At 37.9% G+C, this 23,668-nt stretch overlaps 1 protein-coding gene across 1 annotated transcript in view; it reads left to right on the forward strand.

Moving 5' to 3' along the window:
* kn (EBF transcription factor knot) overlaps positions 1 to 23,668 on the forward strand; it is a 74,907-nt gene that overhangs the window by 48,451 nt on the left and 2,788 nt on the right. The window contains exons 10-15 of the mRNA XM_076690841.1: positions 15,605 to 15,686; positions 17,735 to 17,867; positions 21,189 to 21,343; positions 21,431 to 21,557; positions 21,641 to 21,943; positions 22,258 to 22,500. Coding sequence (XP_076546956.1) covers positions 15,605 to 15,686; positions 17,735 to 17,867; positions 21,189 to 21,343; positions 21,431 to 21,557; positions 21,641 to 21,943; positions 22,258 to 22,500 — 1,043 coding nt within the window. The remainder of the gene's footprint in view (positions 1 to 15,604; positions 15,687 to 17,734; positions 17,868 to 21,188; positions 21,344 to 21,430; positions 21,558 to 21,640; positions 21,944 to 22,257; positions 22,501 to 23,668) is intronic.

Raw genomic sequence — 23,668 nt, forward strand, 5'->3', positions numbered from 1 at the left:
TGTTTCCTTTTTAGTGACTTTCTGCCTCTGTTTCTCTTTCTCTCGATCCACCTGGTATCCTCGTCTTACTCTCTCGCTCGGCTACTTTGCCCTCTTCTTTTCTGCCTCTCGAATTACAAATTATACCGGCAATTAACGACGAGCCGGAGGCTTGCACGGACCTTCCATGGCGAATCGTATCCGCAGTTAATACCGGCATTCTCGTCCACGTGCGTATATAGAAGGAAACTTAGCTGAATCCTCTCGAGTTAACCGCGTGCACACGTTTTGGATGGAACACGATTTTTTCCGTTCGATCGTTACCTCTATGGCATCGCCTGTCCTTAAGCGAGCCTCTTACTTCATGTAATGGCGTAACCGTCCGCGCGGACTTTGCAAGGTCCTCGAACGAGACTGAGTATGCCACTGCTGATGGATTTCATGGAAAATGGAAATGCATGATTGTCCGTTGGAAATGACGAAGATTCTCGATGGACGGTAACTGGAGATGCCGAAGATAAAATGTTGCCAGCAACGGCAACAGCTTACGAGATCTCAAATCGTACGTAGACAACGTGACCGGATTATAGAACACGTTTCATCGTTGGTACATACTATAATTGAAAACGGCAGATACGCTATGAAATTAACTGTTTGATTGCGGAAGAAAATTGGTTTCGTAATATTTTCCCAAAAATGGACGAATCAATTCCTCATATTTCTTAATACACAAACTTTCATCTTTTACAAGAAGCATACAGAATGCTATACAATCGCAGATTTTCCTCTCTATGTTTATCTAAATAGAAGATTCTAAGACAGTAGGAAAAAAGAAAGGAAAAGTAGTTTTCTTGTATTCCTTGTATCAAAGATGAGCATCTTGTGAACGAAGCATAGAACTTTCCTTTACATTTGGATAAGAAGGGCTAAGGTTTCTTCTTCTTCCTTTTTTTCTTAACACAAAATATTATATCTTTGAGGATATTAAAGTTTCCATATAGCTGGATCGTCGACGTAACACAAGAACTTCCGTCAGTGAAGCTAAGTGGCATTTTACTGGGAGTATTACATTTATTTAATATTATTTACGGCCAGTTTTACGACACCAATGATACGTATACGAAGTCTACCCAATATCAAATATAACGTCGTAACCCTGAGAAACCGGGGAGGATGACGGGGGCAATAAATGTACGGCAAACGGCGTTTCCGATAGGCATCCTTACATACAGCAGGTTCACCCTTCGAGTATTGGTAGCAACGGAAGGCCTGCTAGACCTCCGCGTCGACGACTGAAAAAGAAGCTACTGAACTTTTTACTTTTCCTTTCTTCCCTTCCCTACATCCGAGTTAGATATTTTTTATTTGAATAACCAACAAAAGATACCCCATAGACTACTTAAAATGAAGTGTTATTTTTACGATTATTTTATTTTCCAATTTAAATTTTCCACTTAGCACCCCACAAAATTTATTTAACTTTAATATTACCTACTTAACATTTTTTGTAATTTTTTAACGTAATTTTATTGTGGTATACGTGTATATTATACTTGATATTGATGAATATAAATAGATGCACTGATAACAAGAAGAGCCGTAGTCTTATGCAGAAGCTGAGTGGTCGAGGATTGTACGCATACAGTGTCCATGTAAATCCAACTAACCGTATCGCGTGGAATTCAATTCGAGTCGCTCGTCTACTGGGACGAAGCGAGCAGAGGGAAGGAAAAAGACTATAAAGGAAAACAGAGAAAGGCCGATTCGAAATGGCTAAATAGAAAACGCAAACGATACCCGATTTTACGGCCACCCACACATTTTCCATTCCACCGATTCTTTTTTCCTTTTCTGATTCGTATAGCTATAGCAATTCGTCGCTTCATTCCGTGCATACTTACAAATTGAAATTTGTTAAGTTCGAGGATGTAGATAAAGGGTGGAAGTTACGTAGAAATTTTTTGATTTCCAAAATTGCCCAGCCTGAGCGAAGTCGTTTGAATTGGCTGAAGTAACCGCGAAGGGAAAGAGAATGTAGAAAGAAATTTAGCCAGTCGGCAATTTTTAGAACGGATAACGACCTTAGGTATACGAAATGTATACGTACGTGTAGCCATCTTACTGGTCCCTCACCTTACCCTTGAATACTTTATGCAGACAATTCGCCGGTGCAGTTATTTCATGCTGGCCTCACGAAAAAGATTCCGTACCCGTAGCACGTACCATAGAAAGGTTCTATACAACAGCGGTACTGTACATCGATTGTGGGTCACAATCACTGTAACTACTCTTGTCAAAATAAGCTTGCACAGTGATTCTTTTTCGTTTTCTAAAAAATTCAGAAAAATGTTGCCATTGTCTCTTTTGAAGCAGGCATATATTTCAAGCACGCTTATTTCTTTTGAAATTTATTAACTTATAATTAATTTTAGACTCATTAATAAAAATCAACATGAAAATTATTGAAAGGGTGTCCTTCGTAGTGCTAGAATTAAATAGCTCAAATTTCTAAACTTTCTGTATTTCTGTTTGCAATTTAATCGATCGCGATATTCTAAAATATACCTATCGATAACGTATACCGCTCTTTACCAAAATCGTCACGGTGAATTTGTTCGAGTCCCATCGTGTTTAAGTTCCACCCACCGGGTCATAGCTACTGCGTATAACGTCACAGTGTATACGTGGTGTTATCGCCATAGCAGAGGCTCTACCTATACAGGTATACAAGGAGAAGCTACGTATCGTAGCTACGGCGAAGCCAAGGTAGCATTTGCATGAATTTGTCGGTCCGATATCCTGGTCTGGTTCGAGCTTTAAGCTAAAGGAAGCCGAACTCAGGACACCGCACAATATTAAGATTTAGTAGTGTGAAATTAATAAAAATTAACTACCTTCAAAATGATTAAAAACTATCATTATTAATTTATAGTAAGGTTTGTTAAAACTATTAAAAAATTTCATGTTGAATTTTTATTTATTTATTAAATATTGATGTGCATTGATAAATTAATTTTTTATTATATTAATAATTGGAACTTAATATCTTACTTAATAAATTTACTTATTTAAATTTTTAGTATGACATATACAAATTAAGTTGTTGAATTTCTAAGACGATGTTCTGAACCACTGTGCAATGTGATCCTTGGTTGAGACGACCTCCTTTAAGAAGTGCCCGAGGAGAAGCGACTTTTTTCAATTTGTTAATTCAGGGTAATTCTGAGGGTGGCTAATTTCGAGCCAACCCTCTCTCTGTTACCCAACTAGCAGTACCTTGCTCTCGAGCTTTCTCGCCACTGTTCTCCTCGCGACTTTTAATCTCTGCTATATTTCTTTTGCTCGGAAACCCCCTCACAGTTCTCTTTGTTTCACCCTGTGTAAAATTACAACACGTTGTATGCCGACCAGAATCATCGAAAGTGTCTACAAGACCGTGATAAGTGCTTTTAAAATTGTCTTGAAACATTCCTTAAAAAAGTTCTTTTTTTATAGAAAAATTATTTATTTGAATTGGTCCTTATTTTCATTATGAAGGTTTATATTCATATTCATATTTTTACATTTTGATTTTTCACAAATTTTCATTAATCATTTACTCTAATTTAACTTATCTTTAATAATTTTATAAATAAATATTTTGTCAAATTGTTTTTGGGAGGTAAATTAGATTGATCGTGATTAATCAGGGATGAAAATAGGAAGAAACATTTAGTGAAACGATGGTCGTAGTCTTTGAACGTTCTTGAGGCATGAGGGTGGTCGAACATGGACTCGTGTACACATAGGGTCGCTGGTAGGATGACGGGCGTCGGCCATGTTGTCTTGACATTCTCCCTCGAGGGTTGTCGGGGGTGGATATATTTAGCCTACCGCCTCCAGGGACTCTCGCCACCCCAACAGCCACCCAACCCACCCCAAACCACTCCCGACTTATGATGCCGTTGTCCGACCAACCCCAAACTTTGTACTGCTACTTACCACCAGGTTTATATACAATACCGTGGTAAATAAAGAAAACATGCCTAAGACCGTGCCTATGCAATTGAAACATATAACACACGATAACTTAATTTTATTTGAATTGTTTTAATTAAAATGATTTTTCGGTCTTTTGCATAAAATTGTGGATTACATTTGGAAGATTAGGTAAAATTGAAATTTGAATCTCTAGTTCTTTTTCTTTAAAAATCTTAAAAAAATATTAGGTATCACTTATACATATACATAGCGAAAGGGTTAAATTGAAGGAAGTATTTTTATATAAGAGCCTTGTTACTAATAGCGTGATTAAAATGAAAGGTTATTCTAAAAGAATAAGTATCATCGAGTATCGACAAAAACATGAGAAAACTGAAACGTTCAACCCCCGAAGAATCGGCAATCCCCAAGAAAACGGCATTGGTTGTGAGCATCAAAAAATCGAAAGCCATCACGAAACAGTCTCCACGTGCGGGTGCAAGGTCGTCGCAGAGATATTGGCACGTAGGAGAAGGCAAGAAAGGAAAAGAAAGGAAAAGAAGGCACCCTATTTCGTTTTTCAAGGGAAGATCCGAAGGGTGCGTTGGCAACCCCTCGCGATCCTTCGGCCACCCTACTAACGTCCGTTTCGTGTTGGAGTACGGAAATTCGCAAAATGTCCTCCCCGTTCGGTAATATGTTCCTCGGCTGAGGAAGTATCGTCCGTAACCACCCCCTAGTCCAGCTTAACCTCGTTCACGTCGGACAGAACTTTCGCTGGTAGGTCCAGAGAAGGGTGTCTCCAGAGACTTCCATTTTGACTCTGGGGATTAGGCGTGACTCCGCCCATTCGGGGCCAAAGTTTTGTCCCTTGCTTGCTGGATAAAAGCGAAAAGACACGAGATATTGATGACTTCTTTCTTTGTTTGAAAAGGAGAACCTGGAAGAAAGAAGTGATACAGTACGGTGAAAGTGCTCGACGAGGTACGATCCTCTGTATGAGCTGTACATTAGGGTAGATAGGAGAAATCAAAATTGTTTTCTAATATTAATGTATTTATTGATATAGAAGTTTGATCAAAATCGAGTGGCTCGTTTTTCTTTTCGACTTTATTATACCAGGTGTGCTTCATTTTCTTTTTATCAATCTGTTCTGCTGTTGTACTTTCTCGTATACCTTATCTTCGTAGAGAGGTTCTTATCTGCCAAAATACTTAGATAAATGTAACATAAAAAAAATGATTAGGGATGAAAATATACCTAATCCAGGATAACTCAGTTCTGGCGCGAATTTAAATATCCAGAATTGTGAAATTGTTTTCTGAGAGGAAAGAAAATATAACTAGTTTTTCAAATGATTGAAAAACATATGTTATGAGGGTGGAAGTGATATTTATTTTCTTCCATTGGAACTGCATATTTTTATTTTATTTTTTTTCTAGATAAATTGATTTTTTTAAATGTTTTATGTAAAAGTATTAAGCGGAGTTTACCCTACAAACATAAAAAAATGAAACAATATTTAGGACAAAAGGGATACCTTGCGCTTGCGCCGAGTGTTTAGAACTCGAATGCTGGTAGAAAGAGACGATGAGGAGGTGAAGAGAAAGAGGATGGACATCTGAAGAAAGAGGACAGGGTGTCCCTGGAGTATCGACTTGCCCCACGGGACTCGGCAGTCGATAGTCCCGAGGGATTCGTGGTTTCTTTTTCCATCCTGAGACTTCTTATATCCTGTCCTTTTTTACCCTCTTCTGTTCCTTTGTCTTCCTTCTTCACCTTTCCTCCAGACCTTTTTTGTCCCTCTTAAGCAGCTCGTGGCAAACTTCCATAGGCCACCAAGCTAAGGCATTCAAGAAAAAAATAACTTCGCTCTAAAAATTTTTTTGATACTAAAGAAATATGTACATATTATTGGTTTGAAAAATTATTATTTTCTCAATTATTTTGCCTTAACATTTTGAATTTTTAGGTAATATAATTTTATTAGATAAAAATAGTTTCCTTTAGATTTTTATTAAATATTCTTTTTAAAATAAAAATAACCAAAATAATCAGACAGAATTCTTATAAGACTTTAAAAAGTTCTTTGCTTTATAACGTAGACACCATTAGTTTCGTGCCTACGATTGCCAACCCTCCTTCGAGCCTACCACCTTCGTTGCCTCCTCTACTCTTGCCTTCGAGAATTATCTGCGCAACTTATAACCCCTATTTTTCCGCCTTCTGCAGATTCCTTGTTCCTTCTCATAGAATAAAGATTTTCAAGCTCGTATACTAAAATGGAAAATGAAAGTGAATCTTAAAATGTAACATGTATTATGTTGGAATGTCATATTACACAGTTTTCTGAAAGCATAACAGAAGAGGGAATTTAATTTTCGTAAGGAAGGGTTTTCTCTTACAGATATATAAACCTATAAAAATAATTTTTATTTTTTTCTTCTAACAATGTTTATTTTCATTCAAAGTTTCAATAACAAAAAAGGTCTGATGGATTGATTAGTAAGAAAGTGAATTTTATCTAACAATAAGTTTACGTTAAATCTTTAAATTATAAATGAAAGTGCAAACCAATGACATAAGACAGTTTAGCAATGTAGGCACAGAGACTTAGAGTTAAATGTATGCGGTAGGACGAGCGGTAACAGTGTGTGGTCGGGTTGTCAGCACCAGTAAGTTATTTAGCGGTTGAGACCGTAGCAGTTGGCAGTGCTGTCTAATTGTAACGACACCTTTGGGACTGGTATCACTCCCCGTATCCACCAAACCACCCACTTTCCACCCCCGCAATTGTTGAAACGCTCAGGTACACTCTCCCCCCGCACCGGAAACCGCTTCCTACTTCCTCTTCCTCCTTCCTCTTCCTTCTCGACAACCTTCAGACGCTGTAAATCAAAAAATATGACGACACTCTATCGAAGTATTTGTGTCTTCTACGTTTTAACGTTCGACCAGACAGCAGGAAACAGGGAGAAAGTTAAGTGCCTATTTGAAAGTCTTGCTTATAAATTGTAAATATACGTCTAGATTGAAAGTGTTACGGTAATTATTGTTAATTTAAATTTTAGTTACAGGATTATTCAACAGGATAATTCAAAATTTTCTTTAATTTTTTCTTCTATTAATTATTCATCGAATCTATAGTGTCAGTGACCTAAGTCATATCCAACTTATCGATAGACGCATAAAGGCGTATATATACGTCTTCCACGATGAAAGGGTTGAAATCACGCATGATCTGAGGAGGAAGCAATTGTTGAAAATTCATTTAGTGTAACAAAGACACCAGTATCGAGCAGGTTGTCGCCTCGTAATCGTATGTCTCGAAAACCGGGTCTCTCGTAAACTTCCGTGCTCGCATGGACGTTTGCTTTATTGCCGGGGCTTCTGATATCGCGGCAGTTGGTAGCAACATCGGTAGAAAGGCAGGCAGGAGGCATTATCTTCTCTTGGTGAGGGTGAGAGAGGGCGAATGCCCTCCCCATAAGATCACCATGGCAACCCCTGTACAGGCCGCCACGGCGTCGGCTCCTGCGTGCTTCCATGTCCTGCTAGCATGGCGACTGCTAACCTCCCAAACTCCACTGTCGACGATAATCTACAAGTCTTCTCTTTTTTTTCTCCTTCAATTTCTCCCCCTTAACTTCCATTTTCAACATTTATTTGTTCCAGTTACACGCGATCCTCTTCCTCCTAGCCATAGAGAAGTGATTTTTCGAGAAACGCGGGAGAAATGATCCTTGGATACGCTGGATCCTATCTTGATATCAATCAGAAGGGTTTATTATCTTCGTTGTGCGATCGTATGAGTTGATCGTATAGTGTTAGTGAAGAAGGTAGTGATGGATTTTTAAAAACGTTTTCTTAATTGCCATGAATTACACGTTGCTTATATTCGTATTAATAATTTTAATTTTTAATTGCTGCGGTGAATTGGATCCACTATAATGAAGTCCTGAAAAAAATTACAACTGAGGTTTAATTTTTATTTTGCATAAGTTTGTAAATGTTTGTTCTTGAAAAACACGTAGCATACATAGGAAAAAAAAGGATGTAACAGGTCTTTGATGCGAAACTTGTAGTAAAAATGTAACGGTCAGATGTCAAGAAGAAGGAAGGGTAAAGGAAAGTTCTCAAGAGAGACAAAGTTGCAGATTTTACCGAGTTTCAAACTAGGTATATGCTTCTCAAAGCGGGATGCCGTTCTCGCTGGAGGGAATAGGTAAGGCTCGAGGTACCCTTGGTAAGCCTGTTAAGGAAGAGTCGCGAGTTTCCTCAAAGGGGCCGCGAATATTAAAATCACATTTTAGCCCCCCTCTCGCCCTTCCTGTTTCGACGACAAACTGCATGATCGTGCAACAAGGTTAGTCAGGATTAAACGAGCTTCCGGCAAACTTGCAGCACTCTGTTACCGTACGCAGACACGCATTGCTAAGTCCTTTGCAAGCAATGAATTTTAAAGCGTCACTAAAGTCGATTGGCTGTTTTTCACTGCTTCTTACAATTATTTCTAGCTATTTTTGCTTCGTATCCTTGATTGTATTAATTCATTTACACTTTATTAAGTGGTACAATAGGACAGGGCTGTTTAAATTATTATTAATAATTATCATTATTAAATAATTGACTTTTTTCTATGGACAAACTAATTTGTACTTATTGATTTTTAAAGAAATTTCTAACATTTATTTATTTAATTAAAAAAAAATGATTTGATTTAAAAATTTATTTGATTAGAACCATATTACTGAATATAATTATTTTATTTTTTCTTTAATGTCTGAATCGAACAATACGAATATAATAAAAATTTAAAGAAAAAAAAATTAAACTGATGCTAAATGTATCGTTCACACCCACGTGTCATTACTTGAAAGAAAACATGCACGTATAAAATTCCGTTTAAAAGTGGCATGAAAAAGCATGTTTTGATACACGTGGCATTTCTGTATTTAGCAAGACACCCATGTGTGCCGGAGCATGCGCGACTTACGGCCGTTTTTTGTCGATATTTGACAGCGGCAACTTGAGAGGGTCCTAACTGTCCCCATCGAGCCCTCAGGGACTCTGTATCTAAATGCAGACATTAATAAATCGCGGCCACATTCGTACATCCGTATTCGAATCGTCGTCAACGTTAAGTTAGTTTGCCACCGGTGAAGGTTCTGACGCGTTTATGGAAATGACTCGTGCCTTGCTCGGCCAGTTCATGCCTAAGGCACTACCACATAATTCCACAATTTCTGTGCAGTCATTTACTCGCCATGGATATTCGGACACTGGTACCTGAAAAAATGGTAACTGTACTGATTATTAATACTTTTTAAATTACGATCATTTGACAGCATTCTTTTTTTTCAATTTTTTGAATATTTAACCCTTTGAGTATGATACACTTTAATTGAAAATCATTTACTGTACATGAAAGAGTAATCGCAATTTGATGGTTAAAATTTTTTTATTTATTTTAAATATTTTTACCCTTACGTAGCATTGCCTTACGAAGCTTTGTCTAAAGTTAAATTATTTTTTTTAATTGAGTACCGAATACAAAAGAAATTTTAGTATATTTTTCATGCCCATAATTACCACCCGTTTATTTATTATTAATTTTTAAAGGAATTCTTGTCACTTGCACGAACGGTGTTAACAGTCGGATAATGCAGTGCTAACTGCAGGATAGATAGTAAATCGTCAGTTGCAGTGGCATAGGTGCAAAGCAAATCTAGTTATAGCTGCCGGCCTCTCAAGCCGTCTTGTAGCTAATATGATAGACTGCCATTAGGGATATCTCGCTGTCGTGATGAAGGGGACGGTGAAACGTACAAGGAGCTGGGGGAGGGAAAGGGCTACCTAACGTAAAGCCCAAGACAGGGTACGTTAGTTCGGGATATGCTAGTTAGTAAGACGTATTACTTACGTATGAATTATGCAGTACCTTGGTAGTGCCAGCCGAATAGCCTCGGTTCCTACCGTCTTACCTAAACGAAACTATCTCACTCCCTCTGCCGATAGGAATTTGGTTAAGTTACCCTCTTTACACGTTGTTGGGCGCTTGATTTCCTTTTGTAAACACCAAAACCGATGTCTCGATACAAAATACATTGAAATCCCAACCAACAGGATTAACAGAGTATTTGAGCTTCTACCTAGGTTTCCTTTAAACAAATTAACCCTTGGGTTAATGATTCTGTCTCTAAGTTTTATTTTAAACTCGCTTTCATTCTACATTTACGAAAAATTTATTTGATAATTTTGAATTCTTTCAAAAGACTACAGACGTTCCGTCACTTCTTGTCGGCTCATACGTAAATTTGTTCTACTTGCACTCTCAGTCCGTTTCCTATTTATCTCCACATTCAGCTAAGAGAAAATTAAACAGCGATATCATAAGGACTGGTTAGTACTCGACCACGTGTCACATTATTTTCTCAACTTGCCTGGAATGTTAACATTCGCGTGAATTAAATTAATGTTCATTTCAAGGTGGCTTTTACTCGAATACTCCATTTGGTTGTACTACTTAAACGGTGTCTAAAATGTTAAATAAAAATATTAATTGGATACACAGGTGACTAAAGATTTCAAATAATATTAATATTAATAAAATAAATATTTTTTGAAAATTCTAAATTATTACTGTGAACTCTCGTTATATTGCCACGTGAGCAGTTTGACCTTCGCAGATTTTCTGAATTAGCCGATAGCTTTGCATCGGGCAATCTAATCTTTCTTAGCCATTTCCTATCTATAATACTTCCTGCGAACGACTCGGTGGATGCTGGATGACGGCGGTGCAAAGAGGAAGAGGGTGGGTCTCAAGAAGACCGGTACAGGGGGCGTAATGGAGGCTAGTTAAACATTAAACATCCCCTGATACCTTGCTAACCCCTTACTAACCTCAGTTAAGGTGTATGCAAGGTATACAGCTCTAGGTGGTTTCCTATGCCTTACGGACCTCCGTATACATTCTTACTAATTGACGTCCTGCGCTTCTGCATTATGCACTTGCGATTACTCCCCGGCGGTTTCTTACTAAAATAATATATCCGATCGAAGGATGTGTTTTTTTCGAAAAAAAAACAACTGGCTACTTTGCACAATCAATATTATATAAACATATATGAAGATACTTATTCCTTTTTGTATGTGCACATCTTGCAATTAAATGATTATGTAAAAGTAGTGTAATCAATGGGTTCGTAATTAAAAAGTAGTATAAAATTTAATTTCACCTTCCAACTGGTAGAACTTTTATTAGTTTATATTAAAATTATGAAAATCGGTGAATGAAATGGTAGGATAAGTAACATTTTCGACCATAATGAGATCATGAATTCTCTTAGAGTTTGATAACAATGAACGTAATGAAGACATCCCCAAGGAGTACGTACTACCGAGATACATTGTTAATACGACTGCTGAGTAGGGGTTTGTCGTTTAGATAGGTGATTAGTACACTATCGAACACGCCTCCAATTCTACTGAACAGACAGAATTTCTTACCTACTGATACTACTCTCAGACTTAAGTGTTCCCATAAGGGAAAGAAAGGAAATGCTTTCCTCTCGTTAACTTTTTCATGCCACTTCTTATACAAGCTAGATCGTCTAACATTGCGAAGATTAATCAAATATGAATAGGAATTTTTACAGAACTCTTATATGAATTAATTTATTTGCAAAATGTGTAGAAGGCATTTTTCTATATAAAATGGGTGAAATTTACACGTTATCTATTTTTCTTCGGTGATGAATAAAAAAAGGAATTTACTTTGAGAGTCGTAAACATGATTAAAGATTTCTCGACGTAGGAGAAAATGGATTTCTAATACGCGTAATGCTACCCTATTTGGAACTATTACGCGTAAGTCCCCAAGTAAGCTCCCTATATCCGTTCAACCCCCTAGTCGACGTATATCTGTATTTACTAAATCAGAAGGTATTTACTTGCAATTTTGTGCTCTTATAAAACACATTGATAACGTGTAAATAGTTAAAAAAGTTCTTTAATATCATAGTGATAACAATTTTATTGATCAAAATAATTACATAATTATAAAAATTGAAATGTACTAATAAATAGCACATAGCAATTAAACGAAATTACAAATTGTTATTTGTACAAAAAATATAAATCTACTCACACCTAAAGACCAAATAACAAAAAAATAAAACAGAAGATCCATTAACGCAACAAACAAAAAACATTTGTAATATAAAACTTTCTTCTCGAAGTTTCCAATTCGAACACGTATCTTTTGACGAATTGTTTTCTCGAAAGGCAGAAAGAAAAAGGAAAATAACATCGGTATCCACACTGGGAGGAAAATTGCTAATTGGTACAAGGGAAGTATTAACAAACCGCTGCACAGGAGCCGATGATTTACTGCAAGGGTTGATTGAATTTATTCGCTTCTGTTTACCTCTCCCTCTTCCTCCCTCGCTCGTGTACATATCACGAGCCTTCGATATTTAGCTTCCTTTTTTTTATCGGTGTCGTTTATTTCTTTTCACTCGTTCACTTATTCGCACCAATGTTGCGAAGATGTATATCAGTATGGTCCAAAACTGATCGTGGTATCAAAATATTGAACAATTCTGGTAATTTAATTTTATTCTACAACCTTTGTTTTTCAATAAACATGAAGTACCATAATTATCTTGATAAGTATAAAATAATACTTATTATTATGTAGTTTTCGTAAAAAATTCATATTTATCAACATTCTCAATTTCGTACACAAATCACGATCTGAATTTTGACACAAAGTGGAGAAATGGCACATCGAGGTCAATTTTGGACCACACTTGTATATTGTAAAACTGGAAATAGCGAACGGTGTAGGTTCTCCGCTACATGCCGTTGCCACTCCATCTACCCCACCCCCACCGCATACAACCCCTACACTTTCGACTGCACGTTGCTTCGTTTTATTTTCATTTTAGCCGAGGCAACGGAAAGGTATTCGCTACGATTCGATGGTAGGTTGGGAATGATTTCTCAATCGGTCGGCCTTTGTATATTTTATTCCGTGTCAATTCGTTAGCAATCGAATAACAGCCAATACGGCGAGAATCAAACGATTCATTCGATTGTATTCCTCTGCCAAACGCTTTAATTGTAACGTTGCTCTGTTTTGCGACGATCATTCTCTTAACACAATAAATTGTAATTAAATAAAAAGAAATTTTCTATTATTTTCAATTTAATCGCAATCATTTTGTTGAGTTTATATGGTTAAATTTTCTTTATTTAAAAGAAGGAAGATATTAATAATATAGGGATAATGTGTTAAACAACAATTCAGAATAGATTTCACCGTAGGAAGTGGTGCATGCTCGCGGAAAGCATCGCTGAAGAAGAAAAATCTAATAGATGATCGAAATCGAATTGGAACCCCCCCTATAAGAAACTAGCCCTTCCACCCTTCTTGCTCGTATTCGCGTTACAACATTGCCGATACTGTCGCCCCATCGAGCTCCGAATAAAATCCAGTTCGCATTTGAATCAGTCAGTAACGCAATCCATTAGCCCCTAACAGCCAATACTCGGAGGACAGCATGGATAAAAATGACTTTAAAAAGGTAAAAAGAAAAGAGGGACAGAGTGATACAGATACGAGACAGGGTGTCGCGAATCATTAGTATTTTCTATAAGTAGATTCTATACAATAGGGATGCTCTCATCGTTTTTCCAATTCGATTGATTGAAAATATGTTTATAGATGAAGGGTGGTGTTTAACTAATTACTTAAATTGGTTTCACTGTGAAATTATTTATTTTGCAATACATTATACATATTCCATTCTTCACTTATTTTTTTACATAGATTCAGCCCGTTTTCGTTTGTACACCCCGTATCACCAGACAGCTAGTATTTTTGCATCGTTTCACGTACACACAGGTACCTTACAGGCATGGTCGATAGGGTTCGTATCTGCGAAAGACCAGAAGCCCGTCGTCGTTCTCCACGCCTCAGGCACGACAGACATCGTGTTTAGTGCAAGATCCACAGCAGCCGATAAGCTAAAGTACAATGCTTTGAATACCCATCCAGCATCTTGATAAGATCTTAACGTCCTCTAAGAGTAAACGAAATTAAATTCGCTCGACGCTCTAAAAGCAGCCGAGTGGCAGCCGTTAACACGAACCTAGAGGTATATAGAGTCCATGGATACGGGATAGATACGAAAAGCATGAAACTGGAGATCGATACGTTTCTTTCCCTTTCTCTTTCTCTTTCCCTATACCCTCGCCGCTGTTCTTCCTCCACCTTCTCTCTTTATATATCCCGCCAACATTCCCTTCCGTAGGTACTCTCTACACCGGAATAAGGGAGGATTCCGATCGGCTTTCAATTTTTTTTCTTCTTTTCTTTCTTTCTTTACTTTTCACTTTTCGAGCTATATGGATTTCGTGCCAAACGTCCAAGTCGGCTGACAAGTAGCGCAGGATGACGATAAAAGTGTCGTCTAGGTAGTCGAGCGTGGGTAATGCTCGATAATACACAAGTTCGATGCCATTATTGATACATAAAAATTCATAGTTACATATTATTAATTAGCTGAAATTACCATTAAATTTTAATTAGTAATTACAAATAATTTGAGGTCGAATTTTTCTGTTTCATTTTAAATTTTTATTCTAATTATTCCAACCTTGTAGTATTTACTATGTTTTAAGTATATCGTCCATATTTACCTCTTAACGCGAAGAACGCAGAAAACAACAAAGACAAAGAGATACGACGTCGATACGAATTGAGGCGACGAATAGAAATCAGACGAATTCCTCCTACAGTTTCACTTGGATGTTCCACGCAAACAAGAAAGCAAAGAAAAGAAAAAAAAAAGCAAGCACCACCGCTTCTAGAAGGTATGCGTTTGATTTTTCGATGGAGCCCCGAATCGTATGGACGCACGAAGGGGAATGACAATGGCGTCCCATGGGAGGAGAGGCCTACCAACCACCCAGAAAACTACCCCTTCGTTCCTCGAACCTCTTCATCGTCTCGGTCCTCCTGATTGTTTCCTATGAGTTTTCTCTACTCTCTCGATCTATAGGAATATTTGTGTTTCACTCTCTCTTAACTTTGTCTCTTCGAAGAACTCTTTCTTCCCTTTTCATCCCCGTCAACATGAACATGGATATTCTGGCTCTACAGAAATTTCCTCAAATTCAATATTCCTCTGAAATTCTACATAATTCATAGAAATTGAGCTATCGTAGAGTGGAGTATTTTCACAGAAATGTTGGCCAAATCTTGAAATTTTTAAAATAGAAGCAACTTTTTCTAACTAATTTGAAATTTCATATAATTATGCTTATAAAAATATATTTCTTGTCGAGAAAAATATTTTTAAAACTGCCTATTATTTTGAGACCGCCAGACTGGCTCAACCCTTTAATAAAGTATATTTTTTCAAGAATCACCCTTTTGGCATTTGAGTTGCTGTACGGTCCTAAAGGTCGTAGAACACATGCTGGGGGATTTAATCTAAAGAAATACTGAATAATAGAAGCGAATAGAGCGAAACTTGTGATTGCCTAATGCAACATTTAGACTTTTTAATCAAGTTCGCGTCTTAATTAAGTTCTTGACGTTGAAGAGCGTTAAGTACCTTATCAACCGTTTAACTTTCGTCCCTTCTGCTTTCAGATTCTTCCTCAAGTTCTTCCTCAAGTGCAACCAAAACTGCCTTAAGAATGCCGGCAATCCCCGCGATATGAGACGCTTCCAGGTGAGTTAGCACATAAACCTTTAATGAACGGAGCGTTTAAGACTCGTTATCTTTTTTATTAGTTCACTGAAAATAGAGCACCATATAATAGAAAAAGGGAAACGATTATGTAATATAAATTATTGAAAATATTTCAGCAAATAGGATAATTAGCAGAAAAATGTTTTATTAAATTTACTTAAACTTTATGATAAAAATTAAATATTTTATAAGATTCTAATTTTTTCAAAATATGTCAGCCTTGAAACTAAACTTCCAAGTTGCCACCCCTGGTGTACGAACGGCTATCTTCCACTTAAAGGCATTCTTTTTTAATTTTTTAAAAGAAAGAAAAAAGTATCGTTGAGGAGACAGCAATTTCTCGATGGTCGGCCACCGTCGAAAGTTGAGATCCCCATCCAAAAGGACGTAATCCAAGGGGTTGGCAATTAGCTCAGCGCAACATCAACCGACCCACCCCTGTGTAACCGTTCACCCTTCCACCCCCCTACCTTTGGTATAACGGTCATTCCTACTCACCGACAGCCGTATCTCGCCACCCCGTCTATGTCCATTTCGAGAGACAAAACGCAAAATTAAAAAATAAATGACAAAAAACTTTCTTACCCACCCTTTTCTTTCATTTCTATCGGATTCGTTTGTCTTATCGCATGATTACTATAATATATCTGTAGGATCTTAACTTGGAATAATCTTATAGCTTTAAAAACCAAAATTAACCCTTTGTATCACATTAGTAACATGAAAAATTCTTTCATTTAATAGGTAATTATTTTAATAATATTTAACACTTTTTATTATCTAATTTCTAACTAATTCTTGTTTATATATGATCCAAAGAATACTGGATAATTTTGTTATTTCAAAAGAATATTAAAAATTGAAACTATTTTCAAGGATTCCTTTGTGCCTCGAATATTAAATAGCATAATTAAGTGCTCTATTTTCAGTAAACTTTATAAAGAAATATCCAATTACACTGATTATAACTGACATTTATATGGTACGTTATGTAATTATCAGAGTTCGTTTATTTGTCCTATCGTACATTCGCCGGGAACGTTGAAACCAAAAGGAAACCAAAGTTAAAGTGCTTATCGCGCCTCCAAATTTGTTTAGGAATTGCTTATTGCTCGAAGTTACGAATTAAAATTTTAGCGTTACGCTTTCGCCTTCCTCGAGGAATTTCCTCTCGCGGAAAGCCGTCAGGTTTATTCTCCTCACCCTTGGTGTTGGGGCAAGTTTGCACGACGTTACGCGCCAGGTAATAGGGCCAACCAGCCAAGAAAATTGCGAACTTGTGAAAGGACAAAACTTCGGGCATTTACCGACCGCCCAGTCGATTTTATAAACGTTCTTTCTACTTTCTTCCGAAAATCATCGTCCCCTTGTTTGCACCCCTCGAACTCCAGGCTAACCACGTGACTTGTTTCAATTCACCAAAAGTTTTACTCGTAAAAATATTTTTTTTAAACGATCATAAAATATGAATTAGATATCATTTATAATTATGATCAGCATGTTCATTAGCATATCGTGTTCAATATGAAGAAATATTTAATAGAATAGATGTTTAGCTTGGTTCGTACTATGCGAACGTATTCCAAGGCTCAGCTTTAATGAGATTATCTTCGTACGTTTGTACGATAGCGTATCTATCATACGTGCAAATAGGGGGTCACGGGAGTCACGGAATGCATGGTGAATACGCATAACGCGATACAGCAAATCCAGACTGCATAGCTACTTCACGAGAGATATGATTAACATATGCAGAGCAGCACACGTATGTGTGTAAATAAAATTACACAACGTAATTGGCGACATAGTTTCGACGTACACGCCCTTTCACATTCTATTATACTTATCAGTGCTTTCATTAATTTAATTACACCGCGACATGAAACTGTCTATCGTTCTGTTTAATCGTTTCGATGTAAAATTAAAACTATGACTATTAGGCAGGAAAGAAAAATTGCAGCCATTTAATGATTTGTCGAATTTTCATCGGAAATCTAACTTGGACGAATTTCAATCTTCTGTAACAGGTGGTCATTTCCACGCAAGTAGGAGTAGAGGGACCGCTACTGGCAGTCTCGGACAACATGTTCGTTCACAACAACAGCAAACATGGTCGTAGAGCGAAACGATTAGATCCCAGTGATCCCGGCGAATACAACAGTAAGTATGATTAACTATAAGCATATAAAAAAGATATTGAAAACTTTAACCCTTAGACGGCGGACCATGAAGAGAATCCCATATTTGGTTCAATATTATTTTCATTTTCTAAATTTTGCGTTGTTCCTTTAAAAATTATTTTTCCAAAATATGACACCCAAAATTCGGGTCATGATCTTGTAATTTCTAATACTGAACCTAATAATTATTCTACAATGCAAACGAAACATTACGAGCTCTCAAACACAAAGATCCTAAATTACGTTCCATCTAAAAGCCACGATTAAACATGCACGTAAATCGATTTATTGTCGCCATTTACAATTGGAAGTTTCTGATATCCCGTGCAGCGTTTCCCCTCATTGCGAAATCCTCGAACGAAAGAAGAGGATAGGATGGGGTTGGTTGGTTGGTTGGTTTCTTCGAGATCGGTATAACGACTGTAGAGGCGTAGCAGAGGATAGAATGGCGCGAGAAGAAAGGAGAGGGTGAGCTCGGAGGATAGGATATAAGGAGTCATAGGGCAATTCAGCAAAGTTTGGCGTCGGCCGCGCATACAAACGGCTGATATCGTGCGGCCACCCCTCGACAACGCGCGTTCCTCCTCTTCTCCTAGGCTTCTTCGTGCCTTTCTTCCTTTCCTGTGCCGCGACGAGATGTAAATCAATGGGATGCGGGGAAAACGAGGGATCCACCACGTTCTCTGTGTTCCTCCTACCTTTTTCCTCTCTCTCTCTCTCTCTCCGTAGGTTACAGGCTTTCTTTCCGCCCTACCGTATCTTTTCGCCTTTCCTCTCTTTGTCTGCTCGGCTGCCATCAAGCGGAAAGACGCGAACGGAACGAGGGTAAAACGAAAGAGGAACGGAGAAAAACGACTCGGAATTGCCAGTCTCTCGCTCTTCTTCGTTTCTTTTTTTTCCCTCCCCCAACAACCTTACTCTGTTCTCGCAGTGGTTGCTGTGGGGTGTTGGTTTGTGAATGCTAAGTTTAAGCTATCTCGAACCATCCTCTCGGCTTTCGCAACTGCTGTGACGCCATGACGGTACCACTCTTTCCAAATCCCCTTGCGAGTAACTCCCAAAACGCTGAAACGAGCATACCAATGAGAGTAAAAGGGGAGAAACAAAGTGGAAGGACAGAGTGGGAGGGAAAGAACGGTCAAAATGAACGTGTTGTAACTTTTGCTGGAATTGCGGATGATTTTTTTGCTTGGTCGTTCTTTTTTTTCTTTTGAAATCAAAGTTTGAAACTCGATGAAGGGTGGTAAGCCAAAACGAAGTTTTTACAATTTTCTCGAGTGGTTGACATTTGTTTTCTAAAGTAGCTGTGTCATATATACAAAAACTTTATTATAAAATTGTTTTGAAATTTAATTAAATTCATACACTAATGAAATTTCAGAAATACATTCCTAAGGGTAACGCAAGAATACTATTTTTAAAATTGAGTTTCGAGTCTCCTAGCAAATCCACTCCTTAAAAATTGATAATTTGCAAATTTAAAAATTGAATAAAATAATAAATGATTACATAAAATTTCAACAAATAGGAAAGGCTACTCGCAAGGGTGCTGTGGCTATCATAACCCGAAGAAGGGTTAAAGTGTTCAAGTAGAAAGGAAACTACTTGATCGTAAAATATGAAGTTAATAATACCGGTTCGCGGTGAAAGTGAAAGCAACTTTTTGCCCGAAGAAGTTCTCGCCTCTTTATCGGGGTGAACGAAGTTATCGCACGATCCTACAGTGATCAGAGAGAATCGGGCCGAATGTGTTAAAGTATAACGGTTCTTCGACTTCGGCGACGGTTTGCCGGGTAAAAGAGAGAAGAAGGAAGAAGCTCGAGGGGATAGAGGGTAACACCCCTTACCACTCACCAGTGGCATGGGGGATTTTATTTATTCCGGGTTGGTACGCTTGTTCCGGCCTCCTCCACTGAATCCCTCTTTTCAACCCTCTTCCTCCTCTTGCGCCTCTTTCCACTTTGCCTCTTCCTACTTTTCCGCTTCATACCCATTCCTCCCGGCCGACAATTCTCCAACGGGGTGGTTGCCAACGTGGCCGACTCTGTTTAACGACTTTCTTGTACATTGAACGCAATAAATACCTGTGTCCCATTCAAGAATCCCCATTTACACTCGAATTGCGACTCTTCAGCTTTGTATCGCACTCGTGTACTTAAATTCCTAAGGACAAGCGACGGGAATGAATAAACTATCAGATCATTTCGAAAATCTTCGTGCATTTTGTTAAATCTTTAAATAAAAAGAAGTATCTTATATTGATTTTTAATATTTAAATAACACTGTGTTATTAATTTTTACTTTTATTCTTTGATTAATGGGTGAATGAATGATAATTATTATCATTCATATTTCAGTATTTCATATATTTTTCCTCTAAATTTCATCCAACTAGGTACGTGTATACATTTTATAGGTATGGGCTAAGTAGGTTAGGTCGCGATTGACCCGTAACGGGTCCGTCGTTCGAAGGGTTAATATTATTTCCTGAACGAGGGAAAACATTGTTCGAATACAATATCCAGCGTCGAGATCTCTTAAGGCATTAAGATTTACTAGCTGAAGCAGGCGTAAGCACCCAAGGTGGAAACTGTTTGAGCATCACTGGGAGCAATATACCATGATGTCAGCCACTCTGCCGTGGCTCCGTTCTGCCAGAGGCGGTACCGGGGGTGGCTTGGCTTCGCTGGGGTACAAAATGATATCATTGGGTTATAAATTCCAAGCAGAGACACCGGCAGCCCGATCGTTCCCCTTCCTTCTTGTTACAACCCTTCTCCAACTACTTCGACCCCTCGGTCTCTTCCTTCTATCCTCTTTTCTATCCCCTTTCTCTCTCTCTCTTTCTCTTTCATAGATTCTCTGTTAGCCTCCTTTTTCTGCTTTCACGACATCCTCGTGGCGTGAGTTTGCCACGGAAAATATATGTACCACGAGGCCTCGACCGAATAAACAGAATTTTCAGATAATTTTCCGTGTCCCAACCACCCTTCAACTAACTGTCTCGGTTCAACTCGTGCAATCCGGGAAATTCGTGTAATTTCTTGACTTACTTTCTCTTTTACGACCTTTTTAACCCCGCTATTCGTTATTGTTTTCGTGATTTCGAATACCGTGGAAACTTGATTATCCGAACAAATCGTAACACACGTTACTCTGTTTTCATATGAAAGGAATTTATGATTTTCTATAATAATAAATTTTTGAATAACTAACTTTCTCTTAAAATTGAGGATAATTAAATTGATCAGTTAATAATTTACTGAATAATTAATGTAAATTATATTCTTCTGAAAATTAGGTCTTTATACACCTGTACCTCTCCAAACACCGTGCATAAAAGCGATATCACCGAACGAAGGATGGACTTCTGGTGGATCCACGGTTATAATTATCGGTGAAAACTTCTTCGATGGGCTTCAAGTAGTTTTTGGATCGATGTTAGTTTGGAGCGAGGTACGTAACTCTTTTTATTTATAAAAAATAATTTTATACGTTCAATACAATATATTATTCTAATATAAATTTAATTTCTGCTTTCAGTTAATCACACCGAACGCAATCAGAGTGCAAACTCCTCCACGACAGATACCTGGTGTAGTCGAAGTCACGCTTTCTTATAAAACTAAACAGTTTTGTAAAGGAGCACCCGGAAGATTCGTTTATGTTTGTAAGTATAATTATTATACTTTAAACAAGGAATATGGAGCAATAGACATTGAAATAAGGTATTCTTTCTTATCAATCTTTCAGCCCTAAATGAACCCACGATCGACTACGGCTTCCAAAGGTTACAGAAACTTATTCCCCGACATCCTGGCGATCCAGAGAAATTACCGAAGGAAATCATACTGAAAAGAGCGGCAGATCTTGCGGAAGCTCTGTACAGTATGCCCAGAAGCGGAAACACAGGGATCACAGGAGCACCTAGGAGTCCAGGATCGGGTCATCCCCCTGCACCTCCGACATCCAGCTCGGCGACGGCGTTCAATTCGTATACAGGACAACTCGCAGTGACGGTACAAGAAAATGGCACTGCCGCAAAATGGACGGATGGTAAGTATTAGAATAAGATATGCAAAACGGTGTCAGTTTAATTAACCATAGCTTTTATTGAAAATTAAAAAATATACATTAAAATACATTATAGTTTGTAGTATACCTTATCTTTATTTTATTGAATTTATTTGACTTATTCATATTTTCTTCTTGTACGTGACATTTTTATTGTATATTATACGAACACTGTTCCGCCGTGTTAAATTTTGGTGTAACATGCATCTTCTTGTTTCGGTGCACTAGGCAACACGAAATGAACAGAATGACGTTATACTGACGAGTTCGTCTGACGGGCAGGTTTCTATTTCTAGACGGTAGTTCCGTGACGACAGGAGCCGGTGCTGGAGGCGGTGGCGGAGGTGGTGGTAGCGTTGGAGGAAGCGTCGGTGGTAGCACTGACGCGTATAGGCAAAGCAGCAGTGCGAGTCCACGTGGGGTCGTAACCGGTGGTGGTTATTGCGGAAGTTCAGCCAGTACACCTCACAGTCACAGCACAAACGGAAGTTATTCGGTGGCCAATCCGTATACTGGTAGTCCGACTCTTTATACATCGCGTAAGTATTTTCTCTAGTATCGTCATACTTTTGCATACACTTAAGAGTAAGGAAAAATGAAATCAGGGACCATTGGAAAACATTATTGTTTAATATGTTATGATAAAAGCGGATGATCAGTGAATATGAATTATTACTACAATGTAGAAATTAACAATCTGTGAGTTTATTATTTTCAAACGAATGATTTCTTTTACATTTATTCATCCACTTACATCATAACAGATATACCCTATTACGCATGTTCTATATGAATACATATACACATGAAATCCCGACATGCATGCGCTTCTTATATGTGTTCCAGTTTTTTCCATTCGAACTGTTTTTCACAACTTTTCATTAAATGAAAAGTCCTACATGAATTTTGATTTCCAACACCTCGCCGTTCCTCATTATTCTTTAACGAGAGAAAATTGGGACACTCTGTACATTAAGTAGTACTTCGTTGTGACGCATGCACTTATGATTTTTCCTTATGTGAAATTTTCATTTTAGCGCACGAACAGTATGGCATTTTCTATACATCCGGGGACGGGAGTGCGTTCGCCCCCGTAGTACGACCACCGACCACCTCAGTCCCACCGCACTGGTCCACACAGCACCACCTCGCCACAGCCGCCCAGTAACCGCTAACCGTCCACCATCACAACCACCATCATCACTACCACAACCACCCTATGCACTGCGATTAAAGAGTTATGAGAAACATGCACAAGAGACGAGATTCGAGAATGTATGTACACACGTTCACTTACGAATCATTGATTGCTTACTCTCCCCCCCTCCTCCTCTTTAATTAACTTTCGTACGGTGGAGCTGGGTCAATCATGATCCATACTTATGAGAAGTATACATGTATAACACGTATTTTTAAACCAGTGAGTTTCCTATAATAGTAAAATTATTGACGTCTACCGTCCGAGGGTTAATTAAATACTCTAATTATCTATCTATGTCATTGCCATTGCGATGATTTTATCCCTCTAGCAATTTAATATTTAATCAGCAAACATTAATCAACTACTGAAATTCAACTACTATTTATAATAGTAGTCTTATTATTATCGCAATAAAGAAGTGGCTTTATAAGAAAAATATTATAATATCGTTCATTCCCACTGATTGTTAAGGGTGCCACTTAACCGACGAGATCGTTATTATCCCT

This window comes from Osmia lignaria, chromosome 11, assembly GCF_051020975.1.
Source record: "Osmia lignaria lignaria isolate PbOS001 chromosome 11, iyOsmLign1, whole genome shotgun sequence".
Lineage (NCBI taxonomy): Eukaryota > Metazoa > Arthropoda > Insecta > Hymenoptera > Megachilidae > Osmia > Osmia lignaria.